The sequence below is a fragment of the Rutidosis leptorrhynchoides genome, chromosome 1 (assembly GCF_046630445.1).
Source record: "Rutidosis leptorrhynchoides isolate AG116_Rl617_1_P2 chromosome 1, CSIRO_AGI_Rlap_v1, whole genome shotgun sequence".
Lineage (NCBI taxonomy): Eukaryota > Viridiplantae > Streptophyta > Magnoliopsida > Asterales > Asteraceae > Rutidosis > Rutidosis leptorrhynchoides.
In genome coordinates, this window is record NC_092333.1 from 499,689,562 (window position 1) to 499,714,509 (window position 24,948).

General features: G+C 35.8%; 1 protein-coding gene across 6 annotated transcripts in view; it reads right to left on the bottom strand.

Annotated features, from left to right (window-relative positions):
- Positions 1-2,180: 2,180 nt before the first annotated feature.
- LOC139886629 (uncharacterized) overlaps positions 2,181-24,948 on the bottom strand; it is a 38,501-nt gene continuing 15,733 nt past the window's right edge. For all 6 annotated transcript variants that reach the window (XM_071870559.1, XM_071870557.1, XM_071870555.1 and 3 more), the window contains one exon: positions 2,181-3,208. In XM_071870559.1, the coding sequence (XP_071726660.1) occupies positions 2,300-3,208 (909 nt within the window). In that variant the 3' untranslated portion in view covers positions 2,181-2,299. The remainder of the gene's footprint in view (positions 3,209-24,948) is intronic.

The window sequence follows — 24,948 nt, forward strand, 5'->3', positions numbered from 1 at the left end:
TAGCCGGATCGCAAATCGATCTTTGAGTAGACACTCGATCCTTGTAGTTGATCAAAAAGATCGTCAATTCGTGGAAGAGGATACCGATTCTTGATTGTCAATTTGTTGAGCTCACGGTAGTTGATACACATACGAAAGGATCCATCCTTCTTCTTCACAAACAGAACAGGTGCGCCCCAAGGCGAGAAACTTGGTTGGATAAATCCTCGGTCAAGTAGCTCTTGTATTTGACTTTGTAATTCTTGCATCTCGAAAGGTGCGAGTCTATAAGGTGCGCGAGCTACAGGTGCAGCTCCTGGCACTAAGTCAATCTGAAACTCTACTGCTCTCTGCGGCGGTAATCCAGGCAATTCCTCTGGGAAGACATCGGAAAATTCGTTCACAATTCGAACGTCATTCACGCTCTTCACCTCAGTTTCTACCGCTTTCACATGTGCTAGGACAGCAAAACGTCCCTTCTTCATAATCTTTTGTGCTTTCACGCAACTAATGAGGTTCAACTTCGAGGTACATCTCTCTCCATAGATAACCAGTGGTTCGCCATCTCCTTGTGGTATGCGAAGTGCTTTATCTCCGCAGATTATATCGGCCTTTATCTTGCTCAACCAATCCATACCGATGATCACGTCAAAACTTCCTAGTTTGATAGGTATCAAATCAATTTCGAAATCTGCACCAGCTATGTTGATAATAGCTCCAAGACTAATATGGTCAACCTTTTCAAGTTTTCCATTGGCGACCTCGACAAGCATACTTTCTTTTAACGGGACTAATGACCAATTAATCTTATCGCAAAAATGTCTACATATATAACTTCTATCCGCACCAGTATCAAACAAGACAGAAGCTAAAAGATTGTTGATTGTGAATATACCTGTCACCAAGTCGGGGTTATCGCGTGCATCCCTTGCATTAACATTAAAAGCTCTACCACGGGGTGGTCCTCCGTCTTTTTGATTGTTTGGGCACGCATTTCTGAAATGGCCCGTCTGTCCACATTCGTAGCACTTCTTAGGTCCATTGGTGTTCGGCTTCCCATTCAAAGTGGTGACCTTGCAGTCTTTCCCGATATGCCCAGCCCGTTGGCACTTCTCGCAGACAACATTGCAATACCCAGTGTGGTGTTTGTAGCACCGTTTGCATTGTGGTAAGGTTCCTTTGTAGTTCGGGTTGGTGTTGGTGTTGTTGTTGGGATTAGGGTTTCCACCGTTGTTGTGCCTCTTGGCGGGGGTCTGATCGTAGTTTCTCCCCCTGTTATTGTTGTTGTTGTTGTTGTGGTTGTTATCCCATTTCCTCTTTTCGCTACTACCAGCTTCAAACTTAGCCTTCTCCAGCTCATCAATAAGAATCTGATTCCTGAGAGTATGTGCCATGTGCATTGCTTCGGGAACATTCGGTGGTTTGGATGAGGTGACATTTCCTTTGATGGACTTAGGGAGTCCCGAGAAGTATTTCTCCATGCGCTTGAATTCGGGGGTGACCATGGTCGGACACATCAGTGCTAACTCCAAAAACCTACGATTGTAACTGTTAAGGTCGTTCCCTACGGCCTTCAACTGCATAAATTCGATTTCCATCTTCTGGATTTCGGTTCTCGGACAATACTCATCAATCATTGCAGCCTTGTATTCCTCCCATGGCGTAGCATACGCCTTGTCAATGCCTTTCGCTTGAGCTAGCGTGTTCCACCACGTTAGTGCGCCGTCAGATAGCGTGCAAGATGCAAACTTGGTCTTGTTGTCCTCCGAACAGTTGCTAACTCGGAATACTGATTCAAGTTTCTCGAACCATCTGGTGAGACCAACCGGTCCCTCGGTGCCGCTGAAGTTATGCGGTTTGCAGCTCTGGAATTCCTTGTATGTGCACCCATTTCGAATGGGTGGAATAACCGGTGGTGGTGGCGGTGGAGCTTGGAGATTTCTTTCTGCTAGGGCTGCAGCGACCCGTTCGTTGATCATGTCCTCAATCTGGGTGGCGGTAGGTGTGGATCTTCCGTTAGCCATGATATTCTAAACAAAAATTTTGACCCAAGTCAAAATCCAGCATTAAGTATAGTAATAATATAGTATATAGCAACCAACATGAAAATAGCACAACACATGTTGATTAAGTAACGCAACTAGATATAAGTACCACAAATCACCACATAGTAATGTAAATAGGACACTTGTGCAAAAAAGTAAACAACGCAAATTTCCATTAATAATAATAAGTTTCATACATCGCATAAGTTCGTATAATACATATGGAATACATGAAACTACAACTAGATTACATCATGAAATCTAAATACAAAGTCCTACGGTGAAGGCGGGTGAACTGCTCCTCGAGCCAACTGCTCCTCGAGCTCAGTGACTTGAGCTCGGAGGATCTCAACCTCCCTTATCAGTTCCTCGTTAGAGGGAGTTGGTGGGGCAGGTGGTGCAGGTGGGGCGGGTGGTGCCGGTGGTGCTGATGTAGATGGTCCGGCTCCGGATGTAGACGGTACGTCCCTAGATGTAAGTGGTCCGTATCTAAATCTAGGTGGTACGGTTCCAGGAATGGTCAATACGTAACGGGGAACCTTACGTATCTGAGGGTCGGCAGGGTATGGCACAACCCGTTTACGGGCGGTAACCCTACGACGATGGCCAAATGCGTCAGCAAAAGCACGACCTCCATTCACCCCTGGAATGACGGTGCCATCGAAACGGTACCGCTTCTTCGATGGGGTGGAGGGTGCCTGAATAGGTCTATCAGCAGGATCCTCATCATCGCTGGATTCGTCTGATGATGAAGAATCGGCGGATGATGAGTCATCTGAATCATGTGGTGGTGGCACTGGTGGCTGAGCTGGTAGTCCGAAGCGTCCGAAGGCGGCCAACATCTGTCGGTGTCTGCCTGGCGAAATCACGACTAAACGTCCGTCGGGAGTGCGTCGGCAAGGTGTGCTCATGTGGTTATGAAACGGCCCTTCCCCGAACTCCGCGGGGATCTCAATCCCACCAATGCGGGGCTGTGACCTCGAGGGTCCGGGAACAGACGGAGCTGGAATCTCCGCAGGGTCAGAAGTAGCCATAGGTGCTGGCGCACTACTACTCGCTCCGGAAGACGAAGCGCTGGGATCACTAGTGGGTAACGGAACCGGTGTATCAGCAACAGTAGCAGGTGGTGTGGTGGAGTCTGAGTCCGAACTGCCCAAAATGCTAGCAGGTGGTACATCCGACATCTGAACAAGGAAAAATAAATTTTCCATGTCAGTAAGTCATAAACAAGCACGTATTAGGCCAACATTTTAAATTATGTATAACAATAAGTAGCATGGCAATAATAACGAATCGTACAAAAGTAGCATGCAATCGAAAGTAAGTAATATCATGCAGTAGTGAAATCATGTAGTAGCATACGGCATATAGCAGTAAAAGTAAGCAGCAGCATGCAGTAAGTTCAGCGGAAACAAGTAAACTAGCAAGTTGTAGATTAGTCCTATTAGTGAATCCTACTCGGGTCGGTCTTAGACTCACTAATGCAACCTAATTCCCTACAACCAATGCCCTGATACCAAATGTGACGCCCCGTACTAAATCATCATGTACGAACCATCAACAACAGGATCATTACAAGGTTAAGTACTATATGCGATTTCAAAAGAGTTGCATTCATAAAAAAAAGTGACGTCATAACCAACATCAAATGTTTTACAATCCAAAGGCATGCTTCACTAAGTAGAAGTAAATAATAAGTGTACGTGACCCTAATGGTCATTACATAACATAGTTTCAAAAGTAAATAAGTTTGAATGCAAGATAAGTAGTCATGCGATAACAACTCTAAGCAGCGGGTTCTACAGCACGACCTGAGAAAAACATGCTTAAAAATGTCAACACAAAGGTTGGTGAGCTATAGTTTAAGTATAACAGTAATGTAAGTAGGCCACGAGATTTCAGTGCTACAACGAGCATTTCAAAGTATGTAAAAGTATATGCTTAACCATGGGCACTTGGTAACTAACTTAACGTTTAAAATACCCCCTGAAAGTACACTTGGCAAGTGCGTATGTATTACGAAGTATAACCCACACATATATAAGTTTAAGTACTCGTGCCTAGTATGTAAAACATAAAATCCGCATGTATTCTCAGTTCCCAAAATAAGTTAAAGTAAAAATGGAATGCTATAACTCACAATGATAATGTAGTCGTAAAGTCGGTTCGGAAAAGGTGTGCAAGTAATCGGTCCGAAGGTCCTCAACCTAAGTCAAATAGTACTAAGTCAGTAAATCGTCTTAATAGGTTTAAAAGTATGTATTTAAGGTCATAAAGGTCATCATCATTCATCATCAACCAAAAGACGTAAAATAGGTTTCGTTTATGAAAGTAGTTTAAAACAAAGGCTGACTTCGATCAGTCACCACGGCCTCTACCCTTACTGAATTAAGGTGAGACCAGTGGCCATGGCTCCGTATATGAGTCCCTTAAGTGTGGTAAAATTTACAAAAGCAAACTCGTCTTCGTTTAATCGTGGTGACGGTTTAAGTACGAGTAGGTCTGAAATTTTTGCACAACGTTAAAAGAGATAGTGACGCTCGGAGGGCCATAAATCCTAAACCGTAACTCGGATTAAGACGAGTCCTATATGAAAAGTTATCTACTCGAAAAGTTCTATCTAAAAAATCAAGGTTAGAACAGCTCAGGTCTGCTGGTCTGTTACAGAAACAGCAGGTCAGTAGGTTTTGGACAGAAACAGTAAGTTTAAGTGGGTTCCGGTGGTCTTGGTGCTTGATGTTCATCATGGTTCTCATCCTTGATGCATATAGCTTCAAGTGTACAACTCATGGGTGTGTTTACACCATCTTAACCAAGTCTTGACCATCATAACACTAGTGCAAGTCTAAGACATGAAGCACAACTCACTTAAGAGTTGTATGAAGTTTGATGAACCAAAGTTACATCAAAGTCTTAGATCTAACACATACATGAACTTTAAGACTAATAATAAGTTACAAACTTGAAAGTAAACCAACTAATCAAGATCTTAAGATGTAGAACATAGTTCTTAGTTAGATCTTGAAGATCCAAGACTCAAAGTCTAGATCAAGCATAAGTATACAAAGTTATTTTTAAAGAAAACTCATTTACATGTTCTTGAAATTTTAAGTTAACTTTAAGTTCAAGATTAATGAGATCAAGACTAACTTGTAGTACTTGACCATTTAAACTAATTACATGAAAGTAAAGTGCAAGAAGAAGTAAACTAAGTAAACAAGTAAATTATTCATGGTTGTTTATACTTTAAAGATTCAAACCAAAGTTTGATCTTTAGAAAGTAAGCTTTAAAGTTTACTTCATGAACTTCAAGTATGTCTTTCAACCATGAACTTTATAAACTTAGAACAAGTATTAAGTGAAGATCATAAATTAGAGAGTTTATGTCTTGTATGTTCTTGAAGGTTCAAGATAAAAAAAGAATTAAAACTAGAAAGTTAGATTCTTGAAAGTTAGTAAGTAAGTAACAACAACTTGTAACAAGAATCAAACAACAAACAAAGATTGATGATGATGAATGCTTATGAAATCGGTTTTTAGCAAGGAAAAAGAGGAGAGAAAAGTTCATATTACTTACAAGTATTTGAGAGAAAAATAGAGAAAAGGCTTGAGAGAAAAGTGTAGCAAGTTGTGGGTGTTTTATGAAAGAGTAAATGCAAGTAATTGTAATAAAAAAAAAAAGAATTTTGAACACCCTACATGGCCATAAGGGCCACGGCATTCAGCAGCAAAAAGAGGGAGGAAGGGTTTGATCCAAGAGGTTCTTGCATGGTAAAGGTATTAAAGTTGGTTAATGGATGGCATTTGCATGGAAACATGGTGTAACTAGATTCTTTTTTTTTGAAAGGCATGGTGTAACTAGATTCTAATTGCACAAAACTAACTAGTTATGATATAATGTGATACTTACATGAGTTAGTGGGCCAACTAAGTCCATTTAAAATGTAGGGTGGGCTAATCAAGTCCAACAAAGTGAGCCCAAGTCCAAATAAGTGATAATTTAAGTAAAAGTCCACTAATACTAGTAAAGGCCCAAGTAATCAACTAATAACCTTAGTTAATCAAAATGATTAATAAAACTTAATCATGAATGCAAATAATATCTAAAAATATTATTCGTGAAGTTTCGTGTGTCACAAAGACGTTTCGGGCACTTAAAAGTCAAGTACGGGCAATCATGGCAACGTGTAAATGTAATAACATACATTCGTTTAATCACACGTATTAATAATAATAATAATTAAAAAATTAACATTGGAAATTCCAGAGTCGTTACAAAACTTATTATTATAGCATTTTGGTTTATCTCTATCATTTCCCTTGTTGTTGGCCTAGTAAATCTGCTCACATGAAGTTGCAAATTCATTTAAATCTCAAAGAAATCGATAACTAATGAAATAGATGCTACATATCAAAGTATAAAACCTAAAAATATTTATTGAAGGAGTCAAAAATTAAAAAGACAAATTATATTATAATACTCCTCAATCCCATAAAAAAGTAAGGATTATATCTATTAAAAAGTTGTGAATATCTTAACCAGCCCATCGGAGGAAGCAACCCGCCTGCTCCGTGGGGCAGATTTTTTCTTTCACAATAAGACCTGGATGATTATCCCTACCCTCGGACATTACTATTTATATATGTCCAAAAATAAATGTTACTTACTCAAAATACTACTAAAAAATCGCTAAAGTTTTACTCTTTTGATATATATAAGTCAACAAAACTTTTACTACTATTTCATCTCTCTCTTACTTTATTTTAAAAGTTAATTAGTTACAATGGCTTATTAGATGAATGGTAAAGTATACATTTCACTTAACTATCAAGAATTGAAAAATTTTTGTTGATGGATATTTAATCTGGTACGGAAGGAGTAATAGATAAAGTAATAGATTAAAAATAAAAAAACAATAATACACAATTCTATAAGTGATGTGTTTTTAGTGAATATAAAATTTTCTTTCACTTAATAAAACTGATTGAGAAACCAAACCAATTAAATATCATATTGAGGATTGCAAGTGCATGGGATTTTAAGCTATTTGACCCAAAAGGTAGAAGAGAAGGTAAAGAGGTAGCCAAGGATTAGAAGGGATTGCAAGCTTAGTAAGTGAAGTTCTCCTTTAAATTCGGTTTTAATTTGTATTCAACTTGAATGTATTTGCCCACAAACTTGTCTTTTTTATTCTACTTATTTGTTGGTTCATGATGTAGTTGTGTTTCGAAGATATGTGTCTAAGTTAAGTGTTATCCCTGACCTGAAGTATCCACCTAGAGCAGTAGTTGGGGGCGGGTTATGCAACTACGGATTGGTCCGGGCATGCCCGTGGATTGGTCTGGGTTTTCTCCAGGGCATTAGTTGGGGGCAGGTTATGCAATTACGGGAAATGAACATGTGTGTGGTTAAGTCCCCTGGGTGATCCCAAACTGATGTCCAAACAAAAAAGTGAAGTGTTATGTATGAAAAAAATTGTTAAATTAAATGGTATGATTATCTTTGGGTACTAATGGTCGTGTTGGGAAAGATTGGAAAAAGTCGTATGTGGATAAGCAAAGAAGACCAATTGAGTTTTAAGAAGGTGATATGGTGATGCTTAAAGTCTCACCCTGGAAGGGTGTAATATGGTTCCGGAAAAGAGGAAAGCTTGGTCCTCAGTTCATCGGGCCATCTAAAAATCTAGCTCGAGTTGGTGAGGTGGCGTATCAGTTGGTGTTACCTGAGGAGCTTGTGGGGATCCATAACACATTTCATGTTTTCCATCTTTGCAAGTGTCTTGCGGATGATTCGATGTGGGTGACATTGGAGGAAATTACTCTTAATAATAAGTTGGAGTATGTAGAAGAACCGATGGCAATCTTGGATGAAAAAGTGAAGGAGATAAGGAATAAGCAAATAAGAAACTATAAGGTGCAATAACGATGCCAAAAGGGTTCGGAGATTACTTGGGAATCGGAGGACTTTATGATGAAATATCTTCCTTCTTGCTACAAAGCTTGGATCACGAGACTGCAATCCGGTTCAACTGGGGGAGAGTTGTGACATCCCACTTCTGGCAGCACTGCTGCGCACTGCGCACACCTAGTTGCGCGCCGCACAACAAGTCTGAAGTTTGGGCTTTTGTTAATTTAGGGACTTAAGGTTTAAAAAACACAAAAGACGGGGGTTTAGCCCCATATCAGATCAGATCTGGAACATGCATTTTAGGTCTAGAACATATTTTGAGAGCTTATTTAACCTAGAGAGAGATTTTGTAGTGAGAGAAAGCTTGGATTGAAAAAGAAGGTGTCAGTTTTAACCCATTTTGGTGTTCATCCTTGTGACTCCATCTACCAGGATTTACTTTGATACTTTAGGTAAACCCTAATTCGAATTTCTTGTTTGATTCATGAATTTTGTGTTAGGATTTTGGGTTTGATGGAGTCAATAAACTCCTTTATCTTAAGAATTGGGGTTTATATTGTCTAGTTTGGGTGTATGCAACCTCTTGAAAGAGGTTTTGGCTAGAAATTGAATTTTGGCTAAATGATTAAGTGAAATGGTTACTAATTTCTCTTAAACTAGTAATTTGCTATATTGGTGCTTACTGGAACTTGAATGTTTTTAAAATGTGATGTGTTAGATCTAGGAGATGTTTAATAACCTAGACTTGGTGAGTTTCTTGTGTAATGAATTGATGTTGATGAAAGGCACTTATAAGTGTCATGTTTAGCCAAAATCTTAAAAATTTGAGGGTTTATGAGTTAAACCTTAGGTTGCTTATATGGGTGTCAATTGCAAATTGGTCAAATATGCACTTGTAAGGGTTATTGTATGTGAGTGTTGGTTTGCTAGCTAAATTGGTAGATTTAGATTATTATTGAATTAATGTAATAGGTGAATTACATTGAAGGCTTGCATGATTAGTGGATTGTATCGCTAGAGGATACAAGGTGAATGAAATAATTGTATGTATGCATAAATTGCATGTGTAATGTAGGGACAAACCGGCGAATATTTGTCCACAAGGTGAAGTGACCGTGTGTCGGTTTACTAAGAGCCATTTGTCGACGGGTATTCGGTAATTATGGTTAACCATAGGTGTCGTGATTGAACTAACTTTCAATTAACGTGGTGTTGTTTGCTTTTAACATCATCCATGTTCGTGGTGGCATTACATGACTATTTGATAGTGTACTTGGTGTTTTAAGTGGTATATGTATGATTTGTGTGTGTGTGTGTGTGTATATATATATATATATATATATATATATATATATGATTATTATTTTCACTATGTGTTAGCTTACTCTATTTGTTGTTGATTCTTTTTATAGATTCGAGTACGGGAAAAGAATCAACAATAAGTTCACTAGGTGTTACCTTATTAGGTGTACATATATACATATATATATATATATATATATATATATATATATATATATATATATATATATATATATATATATATATATATATATATATATATATATATATATATATATATATATATATATATATATATATATATATAATAGGTATAGGTACGACTTGGTATGTACCCACATTTACGGATGCAGGAATGTACAGTGAAACCTCTATAAATTAATAATGTTGGGACGAGAATATTTTATTAATTTAGCGAGATATTATTATATTGATAAATTAATAAATTGTCAATTTAAAAAATTAGCTTATATTTGTGAGCAAGTCTCAAATTAATGCATCGGCATTCGAAATTATCATGTCCGTTCACTTTAGCTATTTGAATAAAACATAAACAAAGACCTTCAAAATTCTCTTGTATGTACATTCACACATTAATGAACTTTTCAAGTTCAATGTATATTGGGATTTCAAAAAAATTAGTAATTATTAATTTATAGTTTCGCTGAGACCAATATATTTACATTAAGATTTCTAAAAAATTATTATCTTATTATTTTATCGATTGAGGTCCAAATTTGTACTAGTCCCAAGTTGGGACAGGACAAATTATTAATTTTATCGAGATTATTAATTTATTGAGTATTAAATTATAGAGGTTTTACTGTATGTATTTTTCTGCATGTATGTATATTTTTGCATGTATGTAGGTTCTTGTAGATATGTATGTATGCACGTAGGTATATATGCAGTTTGTATGCACGTATGCATGTGTGCTTATGTAGGTATGTAGGGTATGTATGTATGGTTATATGTTTGTATAGATTTATGTATGGATGTACGTTAGTATGCCTCATGTATGTACGTAGGTATATCTTGTATGTACATGGGTATGTATATAGCTATATGTATATATATGGGGGTGGGGGTGGGGGTGGGGGTGTGCGTGTGTGTGTCGCGCATCGTTCGTTGCATCTTGGGGCCATTATGGCGGAGAACGACCTTCTTTGCTCTTGAGCTTAGCTGGTTTTTCATTTAGCCGTGTGGCTTCAGGGATGTCTACCGTAAAGGTGCATGAGTGGTGTTTTGGTTTGTACAGGTGGTTGGCTCTTTGCTTGTGCAATAATTTCCACCTAGCATGCCTTTCGTGTTTCTGTTTACAAGGTCTTTTTGGCTCAATTTTGGTATCAACAGCAAGCGTCAATTTATTGGCGTCTTGACTACCGTTTAGAACCTAAATTGAATCACAGGAAGGTTTTCAAAACCCATAGAAATTTGATTCTATCATTTTCATGGCGTCTCTATTTTATTTTAATTTTTATTTACCTTTAAAAAAAATCTACTTTTTGACTGGAGGTCCACTCGGAAGCAATCTCTTTATCCGTCGAATAGAGAGGGGGACGAGTTTCTCTACTTTGCACTCAGAGTGGAGAAATGACTTGTTTTTATTCTGGGATAGGGGAAGGATTTTCTACATCTCACCTCTGTAACATCCCGCCTTTTTCCATTTACTTTTCCGTTATACTAATATAAAGTCCGTTATATGTTTATAACATCTTCCGTTGATACGCGTTTTAAATTATCTCGTTTAGGTAATTCCCGCACCCGAACGAAAGTTGAGGGACTAAACTTGACAAGGGATCAAACCCTTGACTAGGTCAAAGGGTCAAACCCCTTTCACCCATTCATTTCCACCTCCATCTCTCTCTCTTTCTCTCTAGCAAGAACACACACACCCAAAACCATATTCATTCAATCATCATCTAAATTCGATCTAGGAGGCTTACAACAAAATAAATTACATAATCGTGATCCTCTCTTCATCCTCTTCGTTTTGGTACCAACCTCATCTCATTTGGGTAACTTTCTAAAATCACTAGATTTTGTGTTCTTGATGTTTTTAACTTATAAAAGTGTTAATTAGTGTCTATGGCTCAAGTCTAACATGAATATATGATTTATATGCTCGATCTCGTTGTTTTAGTGTAACTAGCATGAACTTGAATTTTGGTGTGTTGTTCTTGAATTTTGGATGATCATATGTTGTTAGATGTTAAAAGTTGATGCTTTAATTGTGTTACTAGCATCACTAGCTTCAATTTGATGTGTAGGTTGCCTTAGAAAACTTCATGAACTTGATTATTGATTTTGGTGAATTTGGGTTAGGGTTTGATGAACTTGAAATGGACTTTTGATGCATTGAATGCCATGGATTATTATTGGTAAGTGTTTAGTTGGATTGTATGCTTGATTACCTTCGAAACGGCATATCATTCATGTAAATTGGTTGCCCGAATCATTGAATTGCATTTATGAACTTGTATGCGGTTAATGTTAAGCATTAGATGCGGTTTTGGTTGTTGTGATAGGTAGATTGATTGATGAAATGTGTTTAGTTGTTTTCCTCGTCAAATTACCTTCCCAACGGTATAAGATACTTGTCTTGATTGTTTGCGGATCATAAATGGTGATTGTTTGAAGTTAGGTTCGTGCATAAAACTTAAAAACTGCCAGAATTCCCTGCACAGGTACCCGCGCGGCGCGCCATATACCCGCGCGGCGCGCCGATTGGGTCTGTCCAACTTGGTCAAATTTCGAATAATGTTTGCTATGCTACGCACCTCCGATTCACATGTAACTTGTCCTAGCATGCTCATACATGATTAAAAACCTCAGAAAAATAGTTCGGGACACGACCCGAACGTGTTGACTTTTTCGTTGACTTTGACCGACCAAAGTTTGACTTTTTGTCAAACTTAACCAAATGATTTTGCAACCTTCCTAACTTGTTTATATACTTGTATCTTGCATGAAACTTGACAATTTGATTTCACATGCTAAATAATCGAGTCGTAACGAGCCATAGGACTAATTGAACATCTTTGACCTATCGTGTTTACCATTATTGATACGACCTATTTGTTTAGGTCAAGACTAGCATTGTTCTTTGCACACGTTTACTTGTCGAAGTACTTTACTACTCGTGCACTCAAGGTGAGATCATAGTCCCACTTTTACTCTTTTTGAACTTATATTGGGATGAGAAAACATAAACGATTCTTTTGAACTAAGTGAACACAAGAACGGGAAAACAAACATTCTACATACGAGTTTAGAACAAAAATCCTCAATTCGATTATCATTAGTTACACTTGCCGGGTGTAAGCGAGAACTTATGTTATATGGCCATATGGGTTGACAACCCTCATCTTTGACGGTTCGCTACCGTCTACGGATGAAATATATTTTCGAGAATCAGTGTTTGTTCTAGCACTAAGTGATGGGGTATACAATGGAAGGAATGTTAAGCTTTGATAATCGGGTGCTCGTGAAACAAACTTTTGGAATGTATTACTATTATTTCATTGATGCAAATCTTGTGGTTCACTTGTACTTACTTACTTAAACCTATGATTTCACCAACGTTTTCGTTGACAGATTTCTATGTTTTTCTCAGGTCCTTGAACGATACATGATACATGCTTCCGCTCATTATTTGATACTTGCATTGGATGTCGAGTATATGTGCATTTCATGGAGCGTCTTTTGACTTTATTTTAAACCGTGTCGCCTAGATTTCATTCGTATTATAACGTTGTAACTTAACTATTGGTTGAACAATTCTTGTAAACTTTGGGAACAATCTTTATTTTGAAATGAAGGCGACATATTTTGGTCAAACTTTGTCTTAAAGACTTATGACCACGTAACGGGACCTAAGTAGACGGCGCCGTCAAACATGATTTGGTCGGGTCGCTACAGATGGTATCAGAGCGTTGGTTGTAGGGATTTAGAGTTCATTAGTGTCAACCCCGAGTCATAGGGTACATTGGTGAGTCTAGACTACAACCGGCATATAGACTTGAAGTAGGAATTACTTGACTACTTGTGCATTTATACTCGAACGCTTCTACTCATATCTACTCTTAGTTCATCTAAATCTCACGTTGTTTAATTTGATTGACGCGCCACCTTGACTATATGAAATGATGTCGAATGCACATACGAATCAGGGTAATATAATTTCCGGGATTATATTACGGTGACTCATATGAACGTTCCGACATTATGACATAAAGAATTTAAGGCGAGTCGAGGGAAAAACTTCTCTTTATCTTTATTCTATATCACGGTTAGTATTATTGAGAATACTAATCAATGATATTCTTGTGTCTTGAAGGAACAATGGCTCCTCGTCGTGTACGCCGCAATGAAACTCCCGAACAAGCTCTCGAACGGATGATAGCTACCACCGTAGATGCGGCCATGGCCGGTCACTCATCCAACAACAATAATAATAACAACCACAACAACCACAACAACAACAACAACAACAATGGAGCCGGAAACTCAAACGAGGGATGCTCCTATAAAGCTTTCATGGGGTGCAAACCTCACACTTTTGATGGAACCGGGGGACCGGTCGTGCTCACCCGATGGTTTGAGCAAACGGAAGCCGTCTTTAGCATAAGCGGTTGTCGGGACCAAGACAAGGTCAAATACTCCACTCACACTTTCTCCGGAATTGCTCTAACATGGTGGAACACCTATGTTCAATCGGTGGGTACCGATGAAGCTCATGCCCTCTCTTGGGCCGATCTAAAGGAAAAGATGATTGTTGAATATTTTCCGCGTGAAGAAACCCGAAAGCTTGAGGAAGAACTAAGAGCTTTGAAAACGGTCGGAAACGATCTTAAAGCTTATAATCAACGCTTCGCCGAACTATCCTTGATGTGTCCTAATCTTGTTAACCCCGAATCTCAAAGGATTGAGCTCTACATGCTCGGTCTTCCAAAAAGCATCAAACAAGGGGTGATGTCATCCAAACCCACTACTCATCAAGCCGCTATGAACATGGCTCGCTGATAATGCTAAAAACGAACATATATTTCATAGCATTATTCCTCAAGAAAGACAAGCTTTTAGTTGCAATTGTTCTATTTACAAGTGATATTCGTTTAAATAATAAAAGGTGAAGACAAAAGACAGATTCGACGATTTGAAGACGCAAACGACCAAAAAGCTCAAAAGAACAAAAGACAATCAAAAAGGTTCCAATTATTGATAAGAAACGTCTCGAAATCACAAGAGTACAAGATTCAAAACGCAAAGTACAAGATATTAAATTGTACGCGAGGACGTTCGGAAATCCGGAACCGGGACCAGAGTCAACTCTTAACGCTCGACGCAACGGACTAAAAATTACAAGTTAACTATGTATATAAATATAATATAATATATAATTAATTATATTAATTATATATATATTATATATATATATATATTAAAAACCGTCGGCAGCACGAAACTCCAAGGGTGTGAGCTGTAAATATATCTCCGCGACTCGCGGAGTTTTAAGGGCATTTTGCCGCGAGTCGCGGAGCCCCAAAAATCAAGTCTGGCTATAAAACCAACCGAATTCTGATCAAATTATATCATCTTTTTCTCTTCCTCTTCATACGTAAATATATTTATATTTATAATTTATATTTTAATTTTAATTATAATTCTAATAATAAGGGTATGTTAGCGAATGTTGTAAGGGTGTAAGTCGAAATTCTGTCCGTGTAACGCTACGCTATTTTTAATCATTGTAAGTTATGTTCAACCTTTTTATATTAATGTCTCGTAGCTAAGTTATTATTATGCTTATTTAAAACGAAGTAATCATGATGTTGGGCTAATTACTAAAATTGGGTAATTGGGCTTTGTACCATAATTGGAGTTTGGATAAAAGAACGACACTTGTGGAAATTAGACTATGGGATATTAATGGGCTTTATATTTGTTTAACTAAATGAAAGTTTGTTAATGTTAATATAAAGATTTACAATTGGGCGTCCCTATAAATTACCATATACACTCGATCGGACACGATGGGCGGGGTATTTATATGTACGAATAATCGTTCATTTAACCGGACACGGGAATGGATTAATAGCCACTAGAATAATTAAAACAGGTGTGAAATTACATTCAAGGGTAATTGGTGTAATTGTTAACAAAGTAGTAAAACCTTGGTTTACACGCAGTCGATAACCTGGTGTATTCATTAAACAAAGTATTAAAACCTTGTTACAATTCGAATCCCCAATTAGTTGGAATATTTATCTTCGGGTATAAGAATAATTTGATGAGGACACTCGCACTTTATATTTATGACTGATGGACTGTTATGGACAAAAACCAGACGGACATATTAAATAATCCAGGACAAAGGACAATTAACCCATGGGCATAAAACTAAAATCAACACGTCAAACATCATGATTACGGAAGTTTAAATAAGCATAATTCTTTTATTTCATATTTAATTTCCTTTATTTTATATTTAATTGCACTTCTAATTATCGCACTTTTATTTATTGTTATTTTATTTTCTCGCATTTTTATTATTCGCAATTTCATTATCGTTATTTACTTTACGCTTTAATTTAATTCTTGTATTTATTTTATATTTTACATTAGGTTTTAACTGCGACTAAAGTCTTAAAATCGACAAACCGGTCATTAAACGGTAAAAACCCCCCTTTATAATAATAATATTACTTATATATATGTTTGTATTTTTATAAAAATAAACTAATATAGCGTTGAGCTTTGTTTAAAGATTTCCCTGTGGAACGAACCGGACTTACTAAAAACTACACTACTGTACGATTAGGTACACTGCCTATAAGTGTTGTAGCAAGGTTTAAGTATATCCATTCTATAAATAAATAAATATCTTGTGTAAAATTGTATCGTATTTAATAGTATTTTCTGCTAAAATTTAATAGTTTTTCCTAGTAAAATATAAGCTATTTTATATACACCTCGTTCGACATCAAGTATTTTTGGCGCCGCTGCCGGGGAACAACTCTTAAAAGCCGGAAGCGCAACGCTAATATAAAAAAAAAAATTTTTTGTCTACTTTTATTAAAATTCGTTTTTGTAAAAATACGTTTTAATTATTGAAAAATATAAAAAGAAAAACAAAAATATAAGTATTTTTAAGATTTTATTAAATATTTAAGTTTTATAAGTTTCTTTATTTCTATTTTAGTTTATAAAAATATAAGTTTTATTTTAAAAATCTTTTATTTATTTAAAAAAACAGAAAACATAAAAAAAAAAAAAAAAAAATAAAGAAAAACGCGTAAAAGTGAAACCTGTCAGCTCAAATTCTGAACCCCGCGACTCGCGGGGTTTTCTTCTTTATTTGCCGCGACTCGCGGAGCTACTCTGACACTCGCACAGGAAGCCCTAAAACTGCATTAATTACGGGTTTTAATTATTATTATTATTATTTAACTTAATTATTATTATTATTATTATTAATTTTAGTTTTATTTTTACTTTTTACTTTATATTTATGTATTTTGTTTAATTAGTTTTATTAAAATTGTAAAATTAATAGTTTTATAAAATAAATAATATAAAAATAATATTTTTATAAAAATTGTACTTTTTACAACTTTTTGTATATTTTTATATTTTGTACCTTTTTAATCGTTGTAGCATAATATTTGTATTTTTTTTAGCTCATAATTAATTTTAAAATTAGTTTTTGCTATAGTTATTTTTACTCCTATATTTTTAGGCTTTGCCGTAGAATTCCTTAAGTGCTTTTTCTTTAGACTAAGATTTAGGTGCTTTAGAATTTTGCGACGCCTTTTTAAGTTTTAGTTTCTTTTTAAGTTATTTCCATTTGGGATTTAGTTTTTCCTTGTAAGCTTTAATATTTTTAGACCTTTTACTATGTATCAATTATCATTCCAATTAGTAATTTCAATTTGCGATTATAATTTTAAGTTAGTTGTAGTAATAAGGTTAGGTTAGTTAAGTATTTTTAAGTATTTTTAAGTTTCTTTTATTTTTCCGTCACCTTTTATTTTTCAACCATTTTTTCTTTTTCGACCTTTTGCGACGAACTCTTTTTCTTTCTTATTTCTCGCTATTCTAGTTTTAGGACTTAGAATTTTTTCTACTTCTTATCTAAATTTCTAAAAATTACGAAAATTTATTTTAAGTGGTTAAATTGATAGACATCAAAATTTTCTGGTTCGTAGTAATAGTTGGATTTGTACGTGGACCGGGTTATTGGAGCCAAACAGTCCTCAATTATATTGAGACCAAACGAATCCTGCCCCTCTGCTGCATCTTTTGGCTATTCGAAACGTGGGCAAAATCAGAAAAGTCTATTGATTGGATAACTTATTATAATTTTTCTTTCTTTTTAAAAACTAATAGGATATTCAGTGAATGCACCGAGCAAGACGTTCATCACCTTTTGTACGTTCACCACCTGTAACTCGATCAAGACATCGTTTAACAAATATAACCGCCGTTGATTTTTCTTTAGAATCGTCATCCAGTCGACCAAGTACTTCAGTTCAAATTTCCGATAATCCATTTTTTGAACCCAACCTCACAATTGAGAATCCAGAGAATATTCAGGAACGGTTCGTAGATCCTGAACCATTAAACTTTCCTCCGGAACCACCAATCATTCAAACAGAGATTGTTGAGGAACGAACTATTAAATCAGAATCATCTAGTGATACCGATTCAACAAATTCAATTATGGAGAATCTGGAACCTTTAAGTATGGAAGACCGAATGAGAGCTAAACGCACTGGCCAAGGTCACGCAATTACTCATCCAGACATTAATACGCCAGATTATGAAATCAAAGGACAAATTCTACACATGGTGACTAATCAATGCCAATTTAGTGGTGCGCCGAAGGAAGATCCAAATGAACATCTACGTACCTTTAATAGAATCTGCACACTATTTAAAATACGAGAAGTGGAAGATGAACAGATATATCTCATGTTATTTCCCTGGACTTTAAAGGGAGAAGCCAAAGATTGGTTGGAATCGTTACCTGAAGGGGCGATCGATACATGGGACGTTTTAATTGATAAATTTCTTAAACAATTCTTTCCTGCATCTAAAGCCGTAAGACTTCAAGCAGAAATTGTTACGTTCACACAGAAGCCAAATGAAACTCTATATGAGGCGTGGACAAGATATGGAAAATTGTTAAGAGGATGTCCGCAACATGGTTTAGACACCTGTCAAATAGTACAAATATTCTACCAAGGATGCGACATCACTACAAGGAAAGATATAGATATAGCAGCTGGTGGTTCTATTATGAAGAAGACCGAAACTGATGCGTACAAAATTATTGATAATACTGCTTCCCACTCACATGAGTGGCACCAAGAAAAAGATATCATTAGATCATCTAAAGCAGCTAGAGCCGATTCTAGCCATGACTTAGATTCCATTTCCGCAAAGATAGATGCTTTCGAGAGACGAATGGAAAAGATGACTAAAGATATTCATGCAATACGAATTAGTTGTGAGCAGTGTGGAGGACCACATTTGACAAAAGATTGTCTCAGTATTGAATTAACAATGGAACAAAGAGAGAATATTTCATACATAAACCAAAGGCCTGGAAATAATTATCAGAATAATTATCAACCGCCAAGACCGATTTACAATCAAAACCAGAATTATAACCGAAATATTCCATACAATAACCAACAAGGTCCTAGCAATCAACAAGTATCCAATAATACTTATAATCAGCAAAGACCGAATTTTCAGAACAAACCACCACAACAAACCGATGATAAAAAGCCGAATTTAGAAGATATGATGACGAAGCTAGTTGAAACTCAAACGCAGTTTTTCACATCTCAAAAACAAACCAATGAACAAAATGCTCAAGCATTTAGAAATCAACAAGCTTCTATTCAAAATCTAGAACAAGAAGTAAGTAACCTAGCAAGGTTAATAGGTGAAAGAAAACCGGGAAGTTTACCTAGTGATACAAATGCTAACCCCCGGAATGAAACAGCTAAAGCTATTACCACAAGAAGTGGTACAACACTTAAATCACCTGAAATACCTGTAACTTCTGATAAAACTATTCCTACTCCACAAGAACCACAACCTGATCAAGATAAGGAAAAAGAACCGGTAGTTGAAAAGGTTAATGAAGATAACACAGTTAAGGATAAACCTTATGTTAAACCATACCAACCACCACTTCCTTATCCGAGTAAAATGAAGAAAGAGAAACTTGAAGCCGAGCAATCCAAATTTTTGGATATGTTTAAACAGATAAATGTAAATCTTCCTTTCATTGATGTAATTTCAGGAATGCCAAGATATGCTAAATTCTTGAAAGATCTAATCACGAATAGAAAGAAAATGGAAGAACTCTCGGCTGTTACTATGAATGCTAATTGTTCAGCAGTGCTGTTGAATAAGATACCAGAAAAACTATCTGATCCAGGAAGTTTCACAATTCCATGTTTTCTGGGTAGTCTTAGTTCAATAGAAGCATTGGCAGACTTAGGTGCTAGTATAAATCTAATGCCGTATTCACTATACGCTAAACTAGACCTTGGAGAATTGAAACCAACCAGAATAAGCATACAACTAGCCGATAGATCAATAAAATATCCTAGAGGGATAATGGAGAACATGCTAGTTAAAGTTGGTACTTTAGTATTTCCAGTAGATTTTGTTGTTTTGGACATGGAAGAAGATTCTCAAGTTCCTCTCATATTAGGAAGACCATTCTTAAACACGGCTAAAGCAATGATAGACGTGTTCGGTAAGAAACTGACCCTAAGTATAGAGGATGAGAGTGTTACCTTTTCAGTTGATAGAGCAATGCAACAACCACAATCTGCAGATGATACATGTTATTATATTCAAACTATAGATGCACATGCAGAATTATTAGAAGAATTTCCAGAATTACAAGGAACAGGAGAATGTTCTTTAGGAGAAGGAAATGAACCAATTGATGAAGCTGAAATGTTAGCTACACTTATAGCTAATGGATATGAACCAACAACAGAAGAAATTCAAATGCTAAAAGAAGAAGACAGATATCGATATAAATCATCGATAGAAGAACCTCCGAAATTAGAGTTAAAGCCACTTCCAAACCATTTGGAATACGCTTATTTACATGGTGAATCTGAATTACCTGTAATAATATCGTCTTCTCTTACTGAAAATGAGAAATCACAACTCATTTCTGTGTTGAAAGCTCATAAACCAGCCATTGCATGGAAGATTCATGATATTAAAGGAATAAGTCCTTCGTATTGCACACATAAAATCCTTATGGAAGAAGGTCATAAAACGTATGTGCAACGCCAACGAAGACTAAATCCTAATATGCAAGATGTAGTTAAGAAAGAGATTATTAAACTGCTAGATGCAGGTTTGATATATCCAATTTCTGATAGTCCATGGGTAAGCCCAGTTCAATGCGTGCCTAAGAAGGGTGGCATGACTGTCATTACAAATGAGAAAAATGAGCTTATTCCTACTAGGACTGTAACAGGATGGCGTGTATGTATTGATTATAGAAAATTAAATGACGCCACCAGAAAAGATCACTTTCCCTTACCTTTCATAGATCAAATGTTGGAAAGATTAGCCGGAAATAGTTACTATTGTTTTCTAGATGGATTTTCCGGATATTTTCAAATTCCAATAGCACCCGAAGACCAAGAGAAAACCACATTCACGTGCCCTTATGGTACTTTTTCTTACAAACGCATGCCATTTGGACTTTGTAACGCCCCTGCAACCTTTCAAAGGTGTATGATGGCGATTTTTCACGACATGATAGAAGAATGCATGGAAGTATTCATGGATGACTTTTCAGTCTTCGGTGATACATTTAAATCATGTCTAGTTAATCTGGAACGAATGCTAATTAGATGCGAAAAATCAAATCTAGTACTTAATTGGGAGAAATGCCATTTCATGGTTAAAGAAGGCATCGTTCTTGGACATAAAATTTCAAAAGAAGGAATTGAAGTGGATAGAGCTAAAGTAGATGTAATTGCTAAACTTCCACATCCCACCAATGTTAGAGGAGTTAGGAGTTTTCTAGGGCATGCCGGTTTTTACCGACGTTTCATAAAAGATTTTTCTAAAATTGCCACTCCTATGAATAAACTCCTAGAAAAGGATGCTCCATTCATCTTTTCAGATGAATGTATCAAATCTTTTAATATTCTTAAAGAAAAACTCACTAATGCGCCGATCATGATAACACCAAATTGGAATCTACCATTTGAACTAATGTGCGATGCAAGTGATTTTGCAATGGGAGCCGTTTTAGGACAAAGGATTGAAAAACGATTTCAACCTATATATTATGCTAGTAAGACATTACAAGGAGCACAAACGAACTATACAACTACTGAAAAAGAACTCCTTGCTATTGTCTTTGCTTTTGACAAATTTCAATCATATCTAGTTCTAGCAAAAACGGTGGTCTATACCGACCATTCTGCTCTTAGATACCTATTTTCAAAACAAGATGCTAAACCAAGATTAATCCGTTGGATCTTACTCTTACAAGAGTTTGATATTGAAATCCGAGATAAAAGAGGAGCAGAAAATCTCGCCGCTGATCATCTTTCTCGTCTTGAAAATCCCGAATTAGAAGTTCTGAATGAATCGGCCATACAAGACAACTTTCCTGATGAATATCTATTAAAGATAGATTATAAAGAAATCCCATGGTTTGCAGACTATGCAAACTACTTAGTTTGTGGATTCCTTGAAAAAGGATTATCGTACCAAAGACGAAAGAAATTCTTCAGTGATATAAAACACTATTTCTGGGAAGATCCACATCTGTTTAAAAGTTGTCCCGATGGAATAATACGCCGATGTGTATTTGGAGATGAAGCTAGTAAAATTTTAAACCATTGTCACACAGGACCAACAGGAGGGCATTATGGGCCTCAACTAATAGCAAGAAAAGTTTATGAAGCTGGATTCTATTGGCCTACAATTTACAAAGACTCACACCTTCTTTGCAAATCCTGTGATGCATGTCAAAGGGCCGGAAAAATAAGTCAACGCGATGAAATGCCACAAAATGTCATCCAAGTATGTGAAGTATTTGACATTTGGGGTATTGACTTTATGGGTCCATTTCCAAAATCTCATAATAATCTATATATACTCGTAGCCATTGATTATGTATCTAAATGGGCGGAAGCACAAGCTCTCCCAACTAACGATGCACGAGTTGTAGTCAACTTTTTAAAACGTCTTTTTGCAAGGTTTGGAACACCGAAAGCTTTAATAAGTGATCGGGGTACTCATTTCTGTAATAATCAACTTGAGAAAGTTCTTAAAAGATATGGAGTAACTCATAAAATCTCCACCGCATATCATCCACAAACAAGTGGACAAGTTGAAAATACAAACCGAGCTTTAAAACGTATTCTAGAGAAAACCGTAGGATCAAATCCGAAGGAATGGTCCATTAAATTGGAGGATGCACTCTGGGCTTTTAGAACAGCCTACAAAACTCCAATTGGAACCACACCTTTTAGACTTGTTTATGGAAAAGCATGTCATCTTCCAGTAGAAATTGAACACAAAGCATTTTGGGCTTTGAAGACATGTAATCTTGATTTACATGAAGCTGGACATCTACGATTAAGTCAACTAAACGAATTAGAAGAATTAAGACATGAAGCATACGAAAATTCGTTAATCTATAAAGAAAGAACGAAGAAATGGCATGATAAAAGAATCAGAAGTTCAAAAGAATTCAAAGAAGGAGACAGAGTTCTTCTTTTCAATTCACGATTCAAGCTATTTCCTGGAAAATTGAAATCAAGATGGTCTGGACCATTCATAGTCAAAAGAGTTTTCCCATACGGAACGATAGAATTGATAAATTCAAATGGGATTGAATTTAAAGTTAATGGTCACAGAGTTAAACATTACATACATGGTCCGATGGAAGTCGACAACGAAGTTAATCACAATTTCGACACCACAGCTAACTAAGTGTGGGGAGAATCAAGTCTTTAAAGGATAATATGTATTTCTGTTAGAGTTAGATTGTCTGTTTTCATGTAGTTCTCGAAAATGGAACACGTATGGTCTTTCCCTAGCAGACCCTAAAGAACTAGTCTTCTCCCCCCATTCTGAATTTTTATTTTTTTTAGGTTTTTACAAAATGAAGACTGCCTGTGAACTAAACCATGGTCTAATGCTACACGCTTTGATCACTAAACGTAATAATGACATACTACCGAGTGAATTAGTATCAGTAATCAGAGAAAGAATGGACGGAGTTAGAAAAGGATCCAGATGCGAAGATAATAAGTTACAATTTGGTAAAGGAAAATCAAAATCCGCAGCGAAAAGAAGAGCACGACACCTAGAACGATGTCACAAATGCGGAAAATGGTCACATGGAGGTAAATGTTCAAATAATCAAACCTATTCAAATACCGAATTTGTTACTTTATGCAGAGACGGACCGTTCATATGTTTAGAAGAAAAGACAATGAATGCTCGAGGTTACGCCTATGCAGCCATGGAAAACCAATTAAACCGACTATCTTATGAATATAATAGATCATATAACTAAGAAATCTATTTCACAGGTATGTCTGTACAGTTTTTATTTTTATTTTTATTTTTAACCTTTTGATAATAAACGCTAATTTGTTCGCTAAAAAGTATTAAATTGGTATTAAATAAAATTAGGTTTGGCGACCGAAATTATTGATATCCTTCAAAAATTTATTACATCACTGCGAAATTTAACGTTTATTCTTAAGGTATAAATATCTTTAATCAATCAAACCAAAATATTTCAAAAATTCGTCATGAGTTAAATTAGGTCTTGGAACCGAAATTACTTTACCGAAAAGAGGGGCGCATATTTTTGATAATATTTGATTGATTAAAGTGGGATAAAAAGACAAAAAGATTTTTAATTTTATTTTTACCATGTTTTTAATCTTAATATTTAAATCTTAAATTAATATTGTAAATTTTGTAAAAACAATATATTTAAAATTGTAAATATTTGAAAAATTAATATAAGTTTGGTATGAATTTATGAATTTTTAAATTAAGTTTGGTGTGAATTTTTAATTTTTAAAATATGAAATTTTAATTTTATGCATTTCAAATTTTAAGTTTGGTGTGAATTTTGAATTTTTAATATTAATTTTGAATTTTATATTTAAGTTGTGTGAATTTAAAAACAAAAATTTACTTTATCTCATTAAGTTAAAAATATGATTTTTAAAATTCGTCGTAAGTTGAAGACTAGGTCTTTGAACCGAAATTGCTTTACCCGAGGAAGGGACGAGAACTTTTATTATCATTATTTTTAATCTTATTGATTTAAAGTATGCCAAAAACATTGAAAAAACCCAAAAATCTTAGCTTTTAAAACAATCGCTACAAAAAGACAAATTTTAAAAATTTTGTCGAGGGACGGACTAGGACATCGATCCGAAACGACCTCGTCCTAAATAACAAGGGAAACAAAATTTTAAAATTAATTTCTTAATTGTTTTATAAGTTAAAGATTATAAAAAAAAAAAAAAAAAAAAAAAAAAAAGTAACTCCGCGACTCGCGGAGTTTTAAGTGAAAAACCTCCGCGACTCGCGGAGGGACCAAAATCCAGAAAAAAAAATAAAAAGAGCTGAACGATCTGTACACACAAAACACAAAAACACTGCGAATTC